Source organism: Lampetra planeri, chromosome 36 (assembly GCF_965212315.1).
Source record: "Lampetra planeri chromosome 36, kcLamPlan1.2.h2, whole genome shotgun sequence".
NCBI lineage: Eukaryota > Metazoa > Chordata > Hyperoartia > Petromyzontiformes > Petromyzontidae > Lampetra > Lampetra planeri.
In genome coordinates, this window is record NC_136142.1 from 834750 (window position 1) to 851895 (window position 17146).

The window sequence follows — 17146 nt, forward strand, 5'->3', positions numbered from 1 at the left end:
GGTATCGGCACACGATACATCACAGACGCCCCACGTCGCGTGCTGGTCGCACGGGGCCCAACGTGACAGCAGCAATCAGTGGGAGAGACTTCGCAATCTCGCAGCTCGTACCTGGGGGGGGGGGGGGGGGGGGGGGGGGCTCAGGTGCCCCCCTGCAGACAGGCGGGGGGCTCCAGGCAGCGGCGGGGGGCTGAATGAAGATCGTCGTCCTCGTACGATCCCCGTGTTGTCACCACGCCACGCACGGGTGTCACGGCATCGCCTTCATCGCCTTCGTCATTCTAGAGTTGCCACTCCGCATTATCTTAAGTCGCCAACTCGTTCTAAAAGCGTTCTGCGCTCCGACTGAAGTGATGATTTTAATGTCTTAGTTTACAAGTGGGAATCGGTGAAAAACACGCGGATTGTGTGCACAGCACGTCTCGAATCGTCGTATGGAACAGTCGAGTGGAGTGCCGGCTCAGAGATGATGTGGTCAGCTCAGCCACAATGAAGCGATGGTGATGATGATGGTGAAACGATGTTAAGTAAGCGCAGTGGCGATATCGGTAGTAACGAGGGTTGTGTGATGTGGGTAGTGATGTGGATCGTGTGATGAGGGTCGTGTGATGAGGATCGTGTGATGTGGGTAGTGATGAGGGTTGCGTGATGAGGGTTGCGTGATGAGGGTTGCGTGATGAGGGTTGCGTGATGAGGGTTGCGTGATGAGGGTTGCGTGATGAGGGTTGCGTGATGAGGGTTGCGTGATGTGGGTTGCGTGATGTGGGTAGCGAGATGAGGATCGTGTGATGAGGATCGTGTGATGAGGATCGTGTGATGAGGATCGTGTGATGAGGATCGTGTGATGAGGGTCGTGTGATGAGGGTCGTGTGATGTGGGTCGTGTGATGTGGGTAGTGTGATGTGGGTAGTGTGATGTGGGTAGTGTGATGTGGGTTGTGTGATGTGGGTTGTGTGATGTGGGTTGTGTGATGTGGGTTGTGTGATGTGGGTTGTGTGATGTGGGTTGTGTGATGTGGGTTGCGTGATGAGGGTAGTGTGATGAGGATCGTGTGATGTGGGTAGTGATGTGGACTGTGTGATGAGGGTTGTGTGATTATGTTGATGTCAGCCGGGCCGCGTGTCCCCCCCCTCCTCCTCCCGCCCCATCACTGCCGGGTCGCGCCGGGTTCCCTTTCCGCCCCGCGTCACCTCCTGCCGCTCTCCTCCATCACCCACCTCGCTCATCATCCTCCTCCTCCTCTCACGCTCTACCACCATTCCCTCTCCCCACCACCACCACCATCTCTCTCTCTCTCCGTCTCCCCGCGCAGCTGGCCATGGTCTCCCCGGTCCCGTAGAGAAGACGCCACGGGCCAGGGGCAACAGCAGGAGCAGCAGCAGCAGCAGCCAGGGACCTGGCGTCTCCCCCCCCCCACCAGGTTTCCACCACGGCCTCCGAGTTGTGATCAAGGTGAGCCCCGTAAACATTGCAGACGTTGCCCCAACGTTGGGGCCACGTTGGGCATGCGCTGGGCCAACAACGTCCTCGTGTTCACTGGGGGGAGGGACTTGAGCCCTGGGCAGTTGTGGCCCCCGTGTCTGCGTTGTACCCACGACGCTTTGTAAGGTCAAAGGTCAAGTTTCGTGACCCGTGACCTTACAGGGCAGCAGCCGTGGTCAATCCGCTGCTGGGTGAAGGTTTCCTCCCCCTCCCTCCCAAAGGCGCCACCACCTCGAGTCATCTGCGATGCGCAATAATCATCATCCACCGACTGAATATGATGGCAAGGTGACACTTTCACTTGGGCTTGGTCACGGACAACGTGTTTAAAATGTGGATAAGGCTGCACCTTGACACACAGTCATGTCTGTTGATAATTTGAACTCGGCATGGACGATGAACACGCATGTCGAGAAGGTGGCCTCATGCTCAGACGAGCGCGGTACGGCACTCACATCTCTGGTCCACAACTCTAACAATTTGTCGGCAATTACATCTTGCTATGGCGGGGCCCAGTCTGTCCACCAGGCAATAGTCGGGTTGCTTTCCACAGAGTGGTACCGATTTGACTGACGCCAGAGTAATGAAGAGGCTTTGTCAACTTCACCGCCCGCGCCTGTGAGACGCACACGTGACGAGCACAGTGCGGTAGTAAATAGAGACGCGTTCATTCATTGTTGTTGCCCTTCCCGCGATCAGGACGGTCGGATGCGCACGGTGAAGTTCAACATACATTGGTCACGGTGGGCAGGAGGAGGGGTGGCAGTGCAGTCAGTGGGGTTCGTGGCCCCCATTGCTGTGGACCGAGGGCTAACTTTGTTATTCCTTCCTGTGTGAAGCTGGCTTCCTCTCGGCGCTGTGGTTTCCTCCCACACGCAGCCAAATACCCATTAGTGGAAATGGCCAAACATCCCGATGTCCAGGATGTTTGGCCACCGAGGCTTTCCTGAGTAAATGAAGGACGTGGCTCTTCCTCCTGCGACATTGATGGTGGTGGTGTCCCAGCAGGACATGGCCGGCACCTCGAGGAGCGAGTCCGCGAGGGGTGCAGCGACGAGCGCCCCGCCGGTGGCGCGCTACCGCGCCGAGCGCGTCAGCGGACTCAAGCAGCTGCTCAGAGCCATCAAGCAGGAGGAGGAGGACGAGGATGAGGAGGACGAAGAGGGCGGGCAGGGTGACGATAACGAGGAGCAGCGGAGTTGCGAGGGTGAGAGGCAGTCCGCCGTGTGAGAGGGAGCGGCAGAGCGCTGCCGGTCACACCGCCGCGCAGGCTTCCGCGCTTGTGCTGCAGTTCCACGATGTCGGACGATTCGCTTCGTGTGCTGGGAGCTTCTTGAAGATCGATTCGGAATTAATTCGGTTCCGGCACGTGGAGCGAAACGTTGGACGGCATTCAAAACACGCGGTACCGCCCGAACACACGTTTCAAAGGTATAACGCCATCAGGAACGAAAATAAATGTGACATTTTACGTGAGGCTTGTACCAATATAAGGGGGTATCTGGCCCACTCTGCTATGCTTGCAAAATGGGCTCGAAGAGACGTTCATAGATGTGTTTTTCTCCACCAGGCAAAAAGTAAGTTACATCATGGGACCTCCTTTGCCAGTACCAAAATATGATAATAGGTTATCCCCTTTTTTCTGGCAACAAAATAGGTGTTAAGATTTTAAAACACCTATTATATTTTGGTAGTGGCAAAGGACGTCCCATGATGTAGCTGCTCATCCCGAGCTCTCATAACTCTGATAGTGCTTATCTATGTGCAGTTTGCCTTTTGGCGTTCTCTGGTCGAACAAAGAAAGCCGTCTCTGGTGTGGACCAATCAGTTTCAAAGACAATGCATATATTATCAGAGTATGTTTTTTTTTGTTTGCATTCTGACCACAAGTATTGTGATTAATGCAGACATTATTCCTTGTAAAAGGTTTCAGTTTGGTGTTTTAACATCTTAACACCTGTTTTGTTGCCAGAAAAAAGGGGAAAACCTATTATCAAATAGTAAGTTGTCTGCTGGGCCCTACAGTCTACTCTTCCACTCACTTGCGTTCTCCTCCACCGCAATGCCTGGCTGAGTACGTCGCCCCCCCCCGTCCCCGCCACGTGAACGTTGTGTTGCTGTGCTCTGCTTCTGCTCGGCTTCTGTTTAGACTGCTGGAGTGCAGGAGATGCAGCAGATGACTCCAATTCCGGCGCCGAGAGCGACTCTGGCGAAGCGGCGGTGACCGAGGCGGCCGCGGCGGTGGTGGCCGTCGCTTCGAGCGCGTCGTCGCCAGTCCCGTCCCCGGCAGCCCCCTCCTCAGCCGAGGACTCTTCCTCGTCATCATCATCGTCATCGGCGAGGGACTGCTCGTCCAGGGAGAGCTCGACCGAGCGCCGCTTGCCGAGCGGAGACGCCCCGGAGCGGGGAGAAGCCGCCCCTCCAACCGACCCGGTCCGGGAAGGCACTGGCGATGCTAACGACAAGGTTCCGCCCGAAGAGGAGGGGGCGCCGCAACCGACCGATCGGGACGAGTCGCGGGAAGCGGCGAGCGGCGTGCTCGACGAGAGCAAGAGGAAAGGTGGGAAGAAGCGACGCGGCAAAACCCGAGTGTCGCGAGCCGGCAAAGCCAAGGAGAAGCCGTACAGCTGCGAGCAGTGCGGCAAGGGCTTCAAGACGCTGAACTACTTCAACCACCACAAGGGGATGCACGGGGAGCAGCAGCAGCAGCCGTACAAGTGCGCGGTGTGCGGCCGCGCGTTCATGCAGTCATCGGCGTTCACCAAGCACATGCGGAAGCACAACGGCGAGAAGCCGTTCCTGTGCCTGCAGTGCGGCAAGAGCTTCGCCCAGTCGTCGTACCTGGCGCAGCACATGCGCATCCACACGGGCGACATGCCCTACGCCTGCGACGTGTGCGGGGAGAAGTTCAACTACTCGCTGTCGCTCAAGTTTCACAAGCTGAAGCACACGGGCGAGAAGCCCTACATGTGCGACGAGTGCGGCAAGACGTTCTCGCGCTCGGCCTACCTCTACATCCACCGACGGACGCACACGGGCGAGCGGCCGTACGCGTGCGGCGTGTGCGGGAAGCGCTTCACCCAGTACTCGTCCATGTCGCTGCATCGCAAGTCACACTCGGACGAGAAGCCGTACATCTGTGAGGTGTGCGGCAAGGCCTTCGCCAACTCGGCCTACCTGGGGCAGCACCGCCGCATCCACACGGGCGAGAAGCCGCACGTGTGCAACAAGTGCGGCGTGGCGTTTTCCCACACGTCGCACCTGGCCCGCCACCGCACGGTGCACAGCGGCGTGAAGCCGCACGCGTGCCAGCAGTGCGGGAAGGCGTTCGCGCGAGCCTCCTACCTAACGCAGCACATGCGCATGCACACGGGCGAAAAGCCCTTCGTGTGTCCCGTTTGCGGCCGTGGGTTCTCGCAGTACGCGGGACTCAACTACCACAAGAAGACGCATTCCTCAAAATGACGGGGGGAGGGGGGGGTGGCAGCTTGGAATCTTGGGTTGGTCGATGCCAACCGCAGATGGACCCCTCCTGCCCGGATCCTGATTTAGTTGAACTGCTTACAGAACTCTGTGCGAGCTTTTTTCAAGGGTAGGGCGAGTTCAAGTTCGAGTTGATTTCGTGTCACTTGGGTGAGAACTCCAGTCTCATTTGCAAGGGTGACCTGGGTCACCACAGTAACAAAAGCAGAAACAAAACAAATGCACTGCCTCGCGGACCGTGCTCTTTATTCGAAGCAAGATAATCCCAAACGATGTTGGGAGCAGGGCAGCAGAAGAGAATGTGAGCTGCCGATGTGTGACATCGCCGCCAGAGTACGCTACGTCAACACGCTTGACTTAACGTAGAAGCGCATTCCTCCCATTAACAACGATACACACTCGTGTTTGACAGCCATGGACACACAGCCAAGGAATATATCTACCAGACAAAATAAAATCTCGTCAAAATTTTGCTCGCTTTTCAAAATTCCGGTCGGCTGAATAATCAAATCAATTGGTATATTTTTCCCACGTGAGAAGTTGATTTGATTGGCTCTGTCAGATACTGAAGGGTTATAGTTAGATATTGACATATCCACACGATCTAACCCGAAAGAAATGTATTATGAATAAAAAAAAGTTCGTGTTTTTGGTTGACTTATGTTGTTTGCTTTGTTCAGTTGAATGTTTTTTGCTGCGTTTGGCAGCCCCGGATTGAATGTCAGTCTCACTGGGAGTGGATTGTCGGACACAATGGCACTCCTCTATGGTGGAACGGCAGCGAACTTATTTATAACACGCAGTGGTCTCGATGGCGCACGTGAAGCGCGGTGTTTTATGGGTAACGTGGGCGGAGTTGACGGGAGTGGTGCGGAGGGTTGCATCAAATGTGAGTTTAGTACCGAATGTGTCAATGCTCTGAAACGTCAGCATTAGTGTATACCTTCATTTTAAAACATGTAAATGTGAGCTTGGTATTTTATACATAATGTAAAAAGCTTGATCATGAAGATGTAACTTATTTAATATTAGCGTATACACTTACTGTATCTAATAATTGTGACAAAGTGTCAAGTAGTTCTCGAAATAAAACACACATCGGCTTGTATCATCGTCCTCCTTGCTGGGATACCGCGGGGCATTTCTCACCTTGACGCGTTTAATATTTGTACACGGCACGGTCGCAAGAGTCGTGGCGAGGAACGCGTCTCCCGCGGACGGAGCCATGAGATCCAGCGCGTGTGCAGGAGCCAGAGGGAATGTTTTCTTTGCGAGACCGCGAGAGATGCCCACGGCTTGAGGAGTCTGCAGTGGGTAGCTCATGGCTGATGAAGACCGTGATGATTAAGTAGCCGCCTCCTTAAAAAGTGCACCCGAATGGATCCATTAGCGATTGACACTGGGAGCACGTCGCAGTCGGCAGGTGGACAGTTCAATTCTCGGTCAGGCATTACCTCGGCCCATCATCTCCGCAGCGTCGATAAAACGACTTCGTGAGAGGTCAACAGTGTTTGTCCTTGGGGAAAACTCGTCTCTGCCTTTTGAGAATGGAATTTCCACTGACTGTGAGAGGGCGCACCGACTTCGGTGTGGCTGTGGCTTCAGTCGGGGGACCCTGCCCCACGAGTGGTTTCACATTCAGTCCGCCAGGGGGCGAGCACGAATTGGGCATCAGACAAAGCGGTGCCTTAAATAGGTGCACACACACACACGTGTATACCCACACACTACACACACGTGTACACGTACACACACAGACATCCTATTAATCCATCACGCTTGGGCTATGCGTGTCAGCGAGCACTTACCAAGGCTAGTAGGGCACATAAGGTGGTTGTGGTATTGAGCATACCAGTTAGGGCTGAGTCAACCTATTCGAGGATGCCGAGTTTCAGATTTAGATTGCTATTGGTGGTAAGTAACCAGGAGTCTAACTCAGGTGGGCAGCCAACGAACAACTATTACAGACGCACAAAGACAAAGATCCCCCGTATAGTCTTAACAGACTGTTGGGGCAAGTGCTGTTAGCGAGCACCTATGAAGGCCGGAACGGTACACGAGGGGGTGAGTAGCCAGCACTCGCCCGGCCGCCTTTGTCTCCCTAGTGGCGATGTTTACACATAGCACCAGGTACTCATTTGAGGCTGAGTCGACCTAGGGGAGGCCCATGACCAGTTTAGATAATCGTCAACGGTGTTGGCCGTGAACGGGAATCGAACTCAGGTTTGCGGTGGTCGTAGGGGAGGGCGCTAACCACTGCGCCGCCGCTCCCTCTCACAGAAGTCATTATCACACACATCGGATTAACGCTGAGACACACACAGAGTCTCTCAAAGCACGAGTATGACGACTCCGCTTGTTTACCCAGCCAAAGCCTCACCGAGTCCCGAGTCTCTTTGCCAGGAGGGTCCTGCCACGTGGTGCTCCAGCTAGGGGTGTGGTGGGTGATGCTGTGATCGCAGGTGAGTCGTCTGCAGGTGAACCATCAACACTGGAGGGGTGGGGGGGTCCCGGGGGGGGGGGGGGTCCGTGTGGCCAACATTGTGCCGGTTGCTGTTTGAGCTCCAAATGGATTCTCACAACGTCAAAACTCTCACAACAACAACAACAAGAACCATTAAGTGACGTCACCGCAGTGCCTGTGCCAGGCCAGGTGCACGTTGAGGCCACGTGAAGTGTGGAAGGGCTCGCTGCTGGCAGGATGTCGCGAAATAAACCTGGCGTTGACTGACCGAGATGACTGGCAGATGCACCACCTGTGCTCTCCACTCTGCCATCTCTGCGTTTTATCCGCCCGGCGCTCCGCTCGTTGTTGTGAGCGTGGCTCCTCTGCCCTCCGTTGTTGCTGGAGGGCGACTGCCTCCATCTCCACAGCGATCTTGACACCGCTGGTATCACGCACACACCGACGAACACTCTCACGTACACTCACACACGGTGACACACACTCACACAGGGTGACACACTCTCAGACCCACACTGACAAACATGCCCAGGTATTCTCACTCCTGACACGAGACAAAGATCCCCCGTGTAGCCTGAACAGTCTGTAGGGGCAAGTGCTGTTAGCGAGCACCTATGAAGGCCGGCACGGCACACGAGGGGGTGGGTGGCCAGCACCACGCCCGGCCGCCTTTGTCTCCCCAGTGGCGATGTTGACACCGCACCGGGTACTCATTTGAGGCTGAGTCGACCTAGGGAAGGCCCAGGACCGGTTCAGCGCTAACCGCTGCACCACCGCTCCCCACAATAAAGATCCTAACAGTGACACACAGTGAGACTGTGACACACACACTGACACAGTGAGACACAGTGACACACAGTTACACACAGTGAGACTGTGACACACAGTGACACACAGAGACACACAGTGACACACAGTGAGATTGTGACACACACACTGACACATTCCCAGACACACAAACACAAAGATCCTACACGCACACAGTGACACACAGTGAGACTGTGACACACACACACTGCCACAGTGACACACACACTGATACAGTGACACACACACACACGCCAACACACACGCTGACATTCTCATTCCCAAGCAAAGACAGACGCACACAAATCCAGACACGCGCACACACAAGTGACAAACATACACATGGATACTCACACACACGTTCTCATTTCCCAAGACACGCACATACCCAGACACAGGCACTGACACGCCAACACACACACACACACATCAACACACACACCAACACACACACACCAACACACACACACCAACACACACACACCAATACACACACCAACACACACACACCAATACACACACCAACACACACACACGCCAACACACACACACGCCAACACACACACACACCAACACACACACACACCAACACACACACATCAACACACACCAACACACACACACATCAACACACACACACATCAACACACACATCAACACACACACACCAACACACACACATCAACACACACACACATCAACACACACATCAACACACACATCAACACACACATCAACACACACATCAACACACACATCAACACACACATCAACACACACATCAACACACACATCAACACACACATCAACACACACACACATCAACACACACATCAACACACGCGCGCGCTCGTTCAAAGCGGAACAGACGCTGCTGCTCTCCTCTGCTCCGGCCTGCCCCTTGCCCCGTCTCTTCTCCCCACCGCTCTGCCCCCCACTCTGCCCCCGTCTCTTCTACCCCCAGCCCAGCCCCAGCCCTGCCCCCAGCCCAGCCCTGCCCTGCTCTGCCCCATCGCTGCCCCCCAGCCCCCACCGCTTGCCCAGCGCTGCCCTCTTGAGATGTCCATTCAGTCGGGCGAGCGGACCTAACGACGACAACAACCTCGACGTGTGCGCGCGTTTAGGTACCACCACTCACCACCACCACTCACCACCACCACTCACCACCACCACTCACCACCACCACTCACCACCACCACGTACTCACCACCACCTCACCACCACCACCACTCGCCACCACCACCACTCACCACCACTCACCACTCGCCACCACCACCACTCACCACCACTCACCACCACTCACCACTATCACCACCACCACGTGTACTCACCACTCACCACTATCACCACCACCACTCACCACCACGTGTACTCACCACCACTACTCACCACCACCACTCACCACCACCACGTGTACACACCACCACCACGTGTACCACCACCACGGCCTGCTGCTGCAGCAGCAGCACACAGCGGGGTGAGTACAGCAGCCGTGCTGCGTGCGGCACGGAGCGGTGGTCGCTTCATTGTTGTGTGGCTATCCTAATGGGGAGAGTACCGTGTGTGGTGTGTGAGTGTGTGTACTGTGTGGTGTGTGAGTGTGTGTACCGTGTGGTGTGTGAGCGTGTGCTGTGTGTACCGTGTGGTGTGTGTGATTGTGTGCTGTGTGTACCGTGTGGTGTGTGTGATTGTGTGCTGTGTGTACCGTGTGGTGTGTGTGCTGTGTATTGTGTTATCCTAATGGTAGAGAGGAACGTGTGGTGTGTGTACCGTGTGTGTACCGTGTGGTGAGTGTGGTTGGTACTCTTCCCCTAATGGGAGAGTGTATGGTGTGGTGTGTGTTGTATTGTTTGTGCTATGTGGTTTGCGTTGTATAATAATGCGAGTACTGTTTGCGTGTGTGCGCGGTGTGTAGTGTATGTGCGTACTCGGTATGTGTACTGCATTGTATGACATGTGTAGGCATTGTAGAGTTGGTGCTTGTGTTCTCGGTGTGTACACCGTATTGTGTATCTGATGTACAGTATAGAGCCTGTACTGTGTGTACTGTGTTGTGTGTGTGTATGTGTACTGTGTTGTGTGTGTACTGTGTTGTGTGTGTACTGTGTTGTGTGTGTACTGTGTGTGTGTGTACTGTGTTGTGTGTGTACTGTGTTGTGTGCTGTGTGTGTACTGTGTTGTGTGTGTACTGTGTATGTGTACTGTGTTGTGTGTGTACTGTGTTGTGTGTGTACTGTGGTGTGTACTGTGGTGTGTACTGTGGTGTGTACTGTGGTGTGTACTGTGGTGTGTACTGTGGTGTGTACTGTGTGTGTGTACTGTGTGTGTGATGTGTTACACACACACTGTGCTGTGTGTAATGTTTACATGTCGGTGTACCGTGCGTACCAGCTGTGCGTGTGTGCTGTGTGCACTACAACACATGTTGTGTGTGGACTCTGTTAAGTGTTTTGTGTACATTGTAGTGTGTGTGTTTACTGTGTGTGTTCACTGTGTGTGTACACTGTAGTATGTGTGTTAACTGTGTGTGTTCACTGTGTGTGTACAGCATGCAGTACATACTGTGCGTGTACCGTGTGGGGTATATTGTGTACCGTACATCCCCATTAGTTTGAGTATCCTGTCCTGTATATTATGTGTACAGTGTGTGTGTGTGTTATGTGTACAGTGTGTGTTATGCACAGTGTAAATCCATACACTGCGGAGTGTCTACTGTCCGCGCAGGACACTGTAACGATTAATCGAGGGGGGCACAGCAACTGTACACTGTACCACCATGTGGTGTACTGTACCCACGGTGTACTGTATCCCCGGTGTACTGTACAGTGCGTACTGTATTCGTGTGTACTGTATTCGTGGTGCACTGTATTCGTTGTGTGTCGTGTAAGCACGTGTACACATTCTCTACACACGTGTACACCGCGTGCACGTGCATTGTATACTCTTGGTGCACCTAGCCTGGCACAGGCACTTAGCGAATGATTACTCGCTTCTGTCATTACGTGTCGACTGACGGTGCCGCGTGGGGAGGCATTCATCCAAAAGTGAATAATAAAAAGGGTTGTGAATTATTAAGGGACGATATTGGTGTCATGTACCGCAGTGAGTACGAGAGAGAAGCTTATGTAATGCACGTTTTTATAATAGCGTGCTACAGTCTACATACTGCATTATTCACTGTCAGCATTGATCCTGTAGCAGCTGATTTAACATGTTTACAAGTGTGTTGTACTGTACACCTATGTGTACACAACGTGTACACTGCGTACGAGGGGAATGGCGTCCTGATTGCGTCTCTTGTTCATCACACACGTGGCGATTGCGATTGTAGCGCCCTCTCTACATTCAGTTGACTACAGACAGCATGCACACGCATCCTACAGGACATCTACGAGTCTATGGTATACGAATCTATGGTATACGTCGTCATCATCATCATGGCTTGGCTTCGCGAACGAAGATCTAGGAAGGACATCCACGTCTTCTGCAGGCACGCTGGTGGCTGACGAGGCCTATCTATGCGGGACAAGCAGGTCCTGCCACAACGGCTGCAAGTATAGGTCTGATCTGGGATGGGTGCCGAGGGGTCACGGTTCTTCCTCCTCCTTTTGTCCTCCATACGGGCCTTGCGGGTTTCTTCGAAGAAGGAGGTGGCCTGGTGGACTGTGTGCCGCCAGGAGTTGTGATCAGCTGCTTGTGTTGCCCACTGACGGTGATCGATGCAGCAAGCAGTGAGGGACGTCTTCAGGGAGTCTTTGTATCGCTTTCGTGGTGCCCCTATGTCGCGATGGCCAGAGGACAGTTCCCCATACAGCACAATCTTAGGTAAGCGGTGGTTCTCCATCCTGGCGATGTGCCCTGCTCAACGAAGCTGTATCTTGAGGACCATGGCCTCGATGCTGGTGACCTCCGCTGACTCGAGGACTTCAGTGTTGGCGACGAAGTCACTCCAGTGAAGGTTGAAGATTGTGCGGAGGCAGCGCTGATGGAAACGCTCGAGGAGACTCAGGTGACGACGGTACGTGACCCAGGACTCAGCGCCATACAGGAGTGGTCAGCATGGTATACGTACGATACACGCATCTATCACGTATGTTATAGGTGCAAAGTACAATGCTGCATAATGTTTAATAATTATTCACTCGGCAAAGCCTTAACGAGTCTCAACACTCTCATTGGGAGGAGGGTCCTGCCTTGGGATGTTAGTCTCGGTGATATTGAATGAGTGGCAAAGAAGATTCGTGAGGACCCCCCAGCCCCCATATGAGAAGATGGTGCTCTAGTGGGGCCGCACAGATGGGTGCAAGAATCCCACCCGCTGTGCTGACGTCTTCCCGGCCACCTCACTGCAAGTGGCAGTGGGGTTTTGTTTTTCAGTTTCACGGCCCACGGTTGGGACCTCTTCGTTATTCACCAGCGCCGGTGTTTAAAGCGGCCACCACCACGCCTGCTGATGTGCACCCAGTGAACATGGAAGGTTGGGCCAACGTTGGTCCCACGTTTTCAACCATATGATAACAACGTAGACCCAACGTTTACTGGGGAGAAATCAGAAAATTATGCAAAATTAGCATGTGTGGTGGGGGGATACATTCACGTAAAATATCTAAGTTGTGTGTGTACGTGTATACGTGGACCATTTAACGTTGTTGCCATTCAGTATTTTAACACAGTGCATTTGCACTTTTGTAAATGCACTTCACCACATCACAACGGCCGTGGGGGTGGCGGCACCATACTTCGCTGCTCTGGTCAATGCAGTCGGTGTAGGCGGGCAGCGTGGACGTGGCGAGCGCCACGCTGTCAGCGTGTCATCACGAGCTGCTTGCTCTGCACACACGTGTGCGTGCACACACCTGTGCAGCATATGTACGAGGATGTGCCAGCACACATGCAAATGGTGCTTAGTTCAAACGTGCACACACCTCTGAACGTTATGGCTCAATGCGACTCAGGACTCTCCTGAAAGAACCTTGCCACTGGGGTTTTCCCTGTGCACTCAAGGAACTGATCACATCGTACACTGCACAACAAAAACACAAATCTCCCGTGCATCGTACATAGACTGTTGGGACAAATGCTGTTAGCGAGCGCCACGTCTGGCTAAGTTTGTTTCCACAGTATTGACGTGTGCACACACAGCACCGGGTACTCATGAGGCTGAGTCGACCTTAGGGAAGTCCAGTACCGGTTTTTATATCGTTCACCGTGGATGTTAACCACTGCTGGGAGTTTGACTTGGGTTGCCGCGTTTCGCCCATCACTCCCCCACACACTGCACACACCTTTCACACACACACAGACCCCCGCTAACCTTACAGACGTCAAGCTAGTGCTCATAGTGAGCACCTAGTGAGGCCGACAAGGAAAAAAAAGGGGCCACTATTTGTTTTCCAGTTCTGATGTTCATAAGGAGTCAATCTCGTGGGACCCAAAGTCAGATTCAAATACATCTTGCCACAGATGTTGACCGTTGCCAGGGATCTAACCCAGGGCATTAGGATCGTGGTAGTGCACAATCTGCCACGCTTCTCCCCATTTACACAAATATGGAATGACAAAGATCCTTCTTATAACCTATACACTGTTGAGACAAGAATTTCATCAGTGTTACCTACGATAGAAAGCCGGACTATTTAGCCCCACAAAAAATAGATCCGTGAAAAGACCAAATCAGGATTCGCCCTGCTGCAGAAACTTGCAGGAACGACCTGGCGATCCTCAGCTGGTGTGCTGCAAACTGCCGCCCTCTCACCGATCTACTCGGTGGCAGAGTCACTGCGCTCAAGCCAGGCGCGGGAGCTCGTACACAAAGCTGCCAGAGGCACAGTCAAATAACGCAGTGCGCATCATAACCGGAACACTGAAACTGACACCAACTCCCTGGCTCCCTGTTTTGGCGAACATTCTACCAGAAAATATCTGCGGACACAAGCACACTGCAAGGGAGTTTAAAGTTTTCTTGCCAACAACAACCTACCCGTCAAACAAGACCTCAATGGTGTACCTCGCCGTCGACTAATCACACCGATCTCCCTTCTGGGAGCACGCTGTGATCATCCTTGAGTTTCACCCAGATCCAGACGAATGCTGCTGGCCAACAGAATAGAACGTGGACGTCCAGAATAAACATCTCATTCGATACCAAAACGTCGCACCTCCTGGCTTTGACATTCCTCAAAGGACACTGGTGGTGGAATCATCAACCACATCAGAACATCAACAAGCCAATGTACACGTCTCCTTTACAAATGAAAAAATAAATGCAGCCCACTGTGACTGTGGGAAATGCAGCCCAAACTGTGGACCATATAGTCGTCTGCGCTCCTTCACTAGAGGAATAGCAAGACTACACGAACTCTCTTGTGGCTAGCAGACCTCAACATTGGCATTTAGCTCCTGAGCATATTGCCATCATGTGCAAGAAGATAATAAAACCCATTATGTCATAATTGTCCCAGGGGTCCACACGACAAACACACATTTGCATGCAGGCACACACACGTGTGTACATGCAGAGACGCATGCATAATGCAAATTATTTGTCCAAGCAAGCATAACTGGGTTTCCAGACGCTCTTCAGGAGGACGCTGCTCCTACATTTGGATGCTTGGCCAATTACCATTCCAGCTATGAGTGTTTATCTTCATATGGGAGGAAACCAGAGTACCCAGAAAATAAACCCACCGTGCTATCTCCTGGCCTCTTCACAACCTCACACCTACACCGCCTGGGCAAGCCTCGACCGGGTTGCACCCCGCAGACTTTCCATAAATCTGACCGGATCGGGCTCGTTTAGAGTCCTTTGGTTGCAGTCCTCTTGATTGAGCGAGACCCATCAACAGCTCGCCCATAGCACTGCCGCCACCCTCTTCATTATCCAGAGTTACCGGACTCCTACACCGAACCCCGATGAACTCTCAGACCGCAGCGTTGGGGGGAGCGAGCGCATGTGGAGTCGGCGGTGTCGCGGTCGTTATACATTCTCACCTCGGGCCAAAATGATGGCACGTGGCTGTGAAAAGCTGGACATGCTATTGCCATGGCGTGGGTCATTGCCAACTCCCACGCGGTGGCTGTCGAACGCGGTGCCCGACAGCCCAGGGATGTTGATTGCGTTTCGGGTGACCACGGTCATGGCGTGATGCCCGGGAGGCCCGGAGCTGGCTGTGACGAGCCCCAGCGCCAATCGGAGAGCCTGAAGTCGTACGTCATGGGGCGAGATCCGCCTGTCTCGGATGTGTGCACCAACTCTGGTGGCAACGTTTAGTTTTGATGTTTTTCAAGGTTTACACCGAACCACGGTTTGTTGTTGTGAGACATACGGACGCCTTGGGGGATTCCTTACGTGACTTTACCGAAAGACCCAAGAATATAAGCGTTTACATAACTCAACATGCGGGTGGAACGGTGGCATAGTGGTTAATGCACTGCGCAATGACCTCGGCAACCTGAGTTCGATACCTGGCCATGACTTAACATCAGTGGCGAGCAATATCTGAATCGGTCCTGGTATCTCCACCTAACCATACCGCACTGACCAGCGTAGTGAAGTATGGTAAACCACCCCCCCCGCCACCCATGAGCCACACAGCGTCAGGAGGCTGTCATCCAGCAGTGGGGTGACAAGGGGCTGCGCGTGTGAGTACTGTCCACGAATGAGAGGAAGGAGACGTTGCTATTCGTGTAAGTGGTGGCAATTCTCCTGCACCTAATCGGGGACTTATCGACCGACGGAGCGAGATCACAGCGTCGACGGCACCGCAGCTCGCGTGGCCGAGGCTGCCCTCCTCCTCTCGGTTGCTCCTCTCGCCCGCTCGGCCGGTCGATCGATCACGAAATGGGTGTTTGCCGCACCGCGCCGATACATAATTCATGCGCGGACACAAATCACGCCGTGTAAGGCCCTCCCGGCAAGCGTCCCACACGGAGGGCGTGCGTGCGTGTGTGCGCGTGCGCGCGTTTCCCCCCACCGACACTGAAATACGCGTGCGTGCGTGCCTGATAAATATATTTATACGATGCAGATCGATGAAGCAAGGGGAAGTGCATTGGCATTGGTGCGGGGGAAAGCACGCGGGTGATGATGGCATTAACCCTGGGTGGAAATTGCCGCTCTAAATTAGGGCCGCGCACTAAAGATGAAAAAGCAGTTGATAATAGTCGTAGTGAGAGTAGCAGTAAAGATGTTCCAGCGAGGAGCGGAAGGTCACGGCAGAAGCAAATATCGCGCTGCGAGCGCCCTGAGTGCGCCCGCTCGTCGCGACGCCGTCGACTGCGCTCCATCCCCACGCGCGCCGTGCCGCAGGGACTCGTAACGTTGAGCATCGTCAGGCAGCCGCTGCGGAGTCGCTCCTCACTGCGGAACGGGGTCGTGATTTCCCGACTGTAAAATGTGGCCCTGCGCTGTGGCGGGGGCGACCGCCGTGGGCTGAGAGCTTTGCGGGTGCTCCGGAGCGGTGGAGGTTGTTGCTGCGTTGCTGCCGTTGGGCGAGACGGACCTCTAGGGCAGGGGTGGGAGACCTGTAACGGCCTCCGTTATGCTCCGTCGGTAGAGCCGCATGCGGTGCATTAAAGAGCCACCGCTGACGAGAGGATTGACTTTCGGTGCCGTTGAGCAAAAATGGAGGAGTTTTGCGGCAGTGGGACACTGCTGCTGATGCTGTTGCCGGGAGAGCTGCTAAACACAAATTGTCGAAGTGGCTTCCAAACGAGTATTGAGGCAGCACTCATTTCCTGTGTGCAGCCACGTTCCTCTCAATAGCACAATGTGATGTTTACTTCACCACTAAGTGGTATCTATTTTATCGACCCCAGACGGAGGGATGATGGGGCTGAGTCAACCCCCAACCAGTATTTGAACTCATAACCTTAAGTTGTGAGCCGCTTGCTCCACTGCTGAGCCACCAG

At 53.8% G+C, this 17146-nt stretch overlaps 2 protein-coding genes and 1 long non-coding RNA gene across 4 annotated transcripts in view; 2 read left to right on the forward strand and 1 right to left on the reverse strand.

Annotated features, from left to right (window-relative positions):
* Window positions 1-1001: 1001 nt before the first annotated feature.
* LOC144730667 (uncharacterized) lies at window positions 1002-6071 on the forward strand. Its single transcript, XM_078611340.1, has 3 exons — window positions 1002-1452; window positions 2491-2689; window positions 3632-6071. The coding sequence occupies exons 2-3, from the start codon at window positions 2494-2496 to the stop codon at window positions 4945-4947; spliced, it is 1512 nt and encodes a 503-aa protein (XP_078467466.1). The 5' UTR covers window positions 1002-1452; window positions 2491-2493; the 3' UTR covers window positions 4948-6071.
* On the reverse strand, window positions 5186-9051 carry LOC144730681 (uncharacterized). Its single transcript, XR_013587836.1, has 2 exons — window positions 7698-9051; window positions 5186-6324 (listed from the first exon to the last, which is right to left on the reverse strand). It is a non-coding gene; the product is annotated as an uncharacterized LOC144730681 (long non-coding RNA).
* A 2-nt stretch (window positions 9052-9053) lies between these two features.
* LOC144730674 (SPRY domain-containing SOCS box protein 4-like) overlaps window positions 9054-17146 on the forward strand; it is a 29822-nt gene continuing 21729 nt past the window's right edge. Inside the window, exon 1 of one of the 2 annotated variants that reach the window (XM_078611350.1) lies at window positions 9054-9360. The gene's annotated coding sequence lies outside the window, so the exon portion shown is untranslated. The other variant, XM_078611351.1, reaches the window with a different exon arrangement.

Bases quoted from the DNA above. Each gene is read 5' to 3' on its own strand.
- LOC144730667 (XM_078611340.1), top strand. From the start codon at position 2,494: ATGGCCGGCACCTCGAGGAGCGAGTCCGCGAGGGGTGCAGCGACGAGC. The intron at 2,690-3,631 runs GTGAGAGGCAGT...GCTTCTGTTTAG, and splicing joins GGAGCAGCGGAGTTGCGAGG to ACTGCTGGAGTGCAGGAGAT.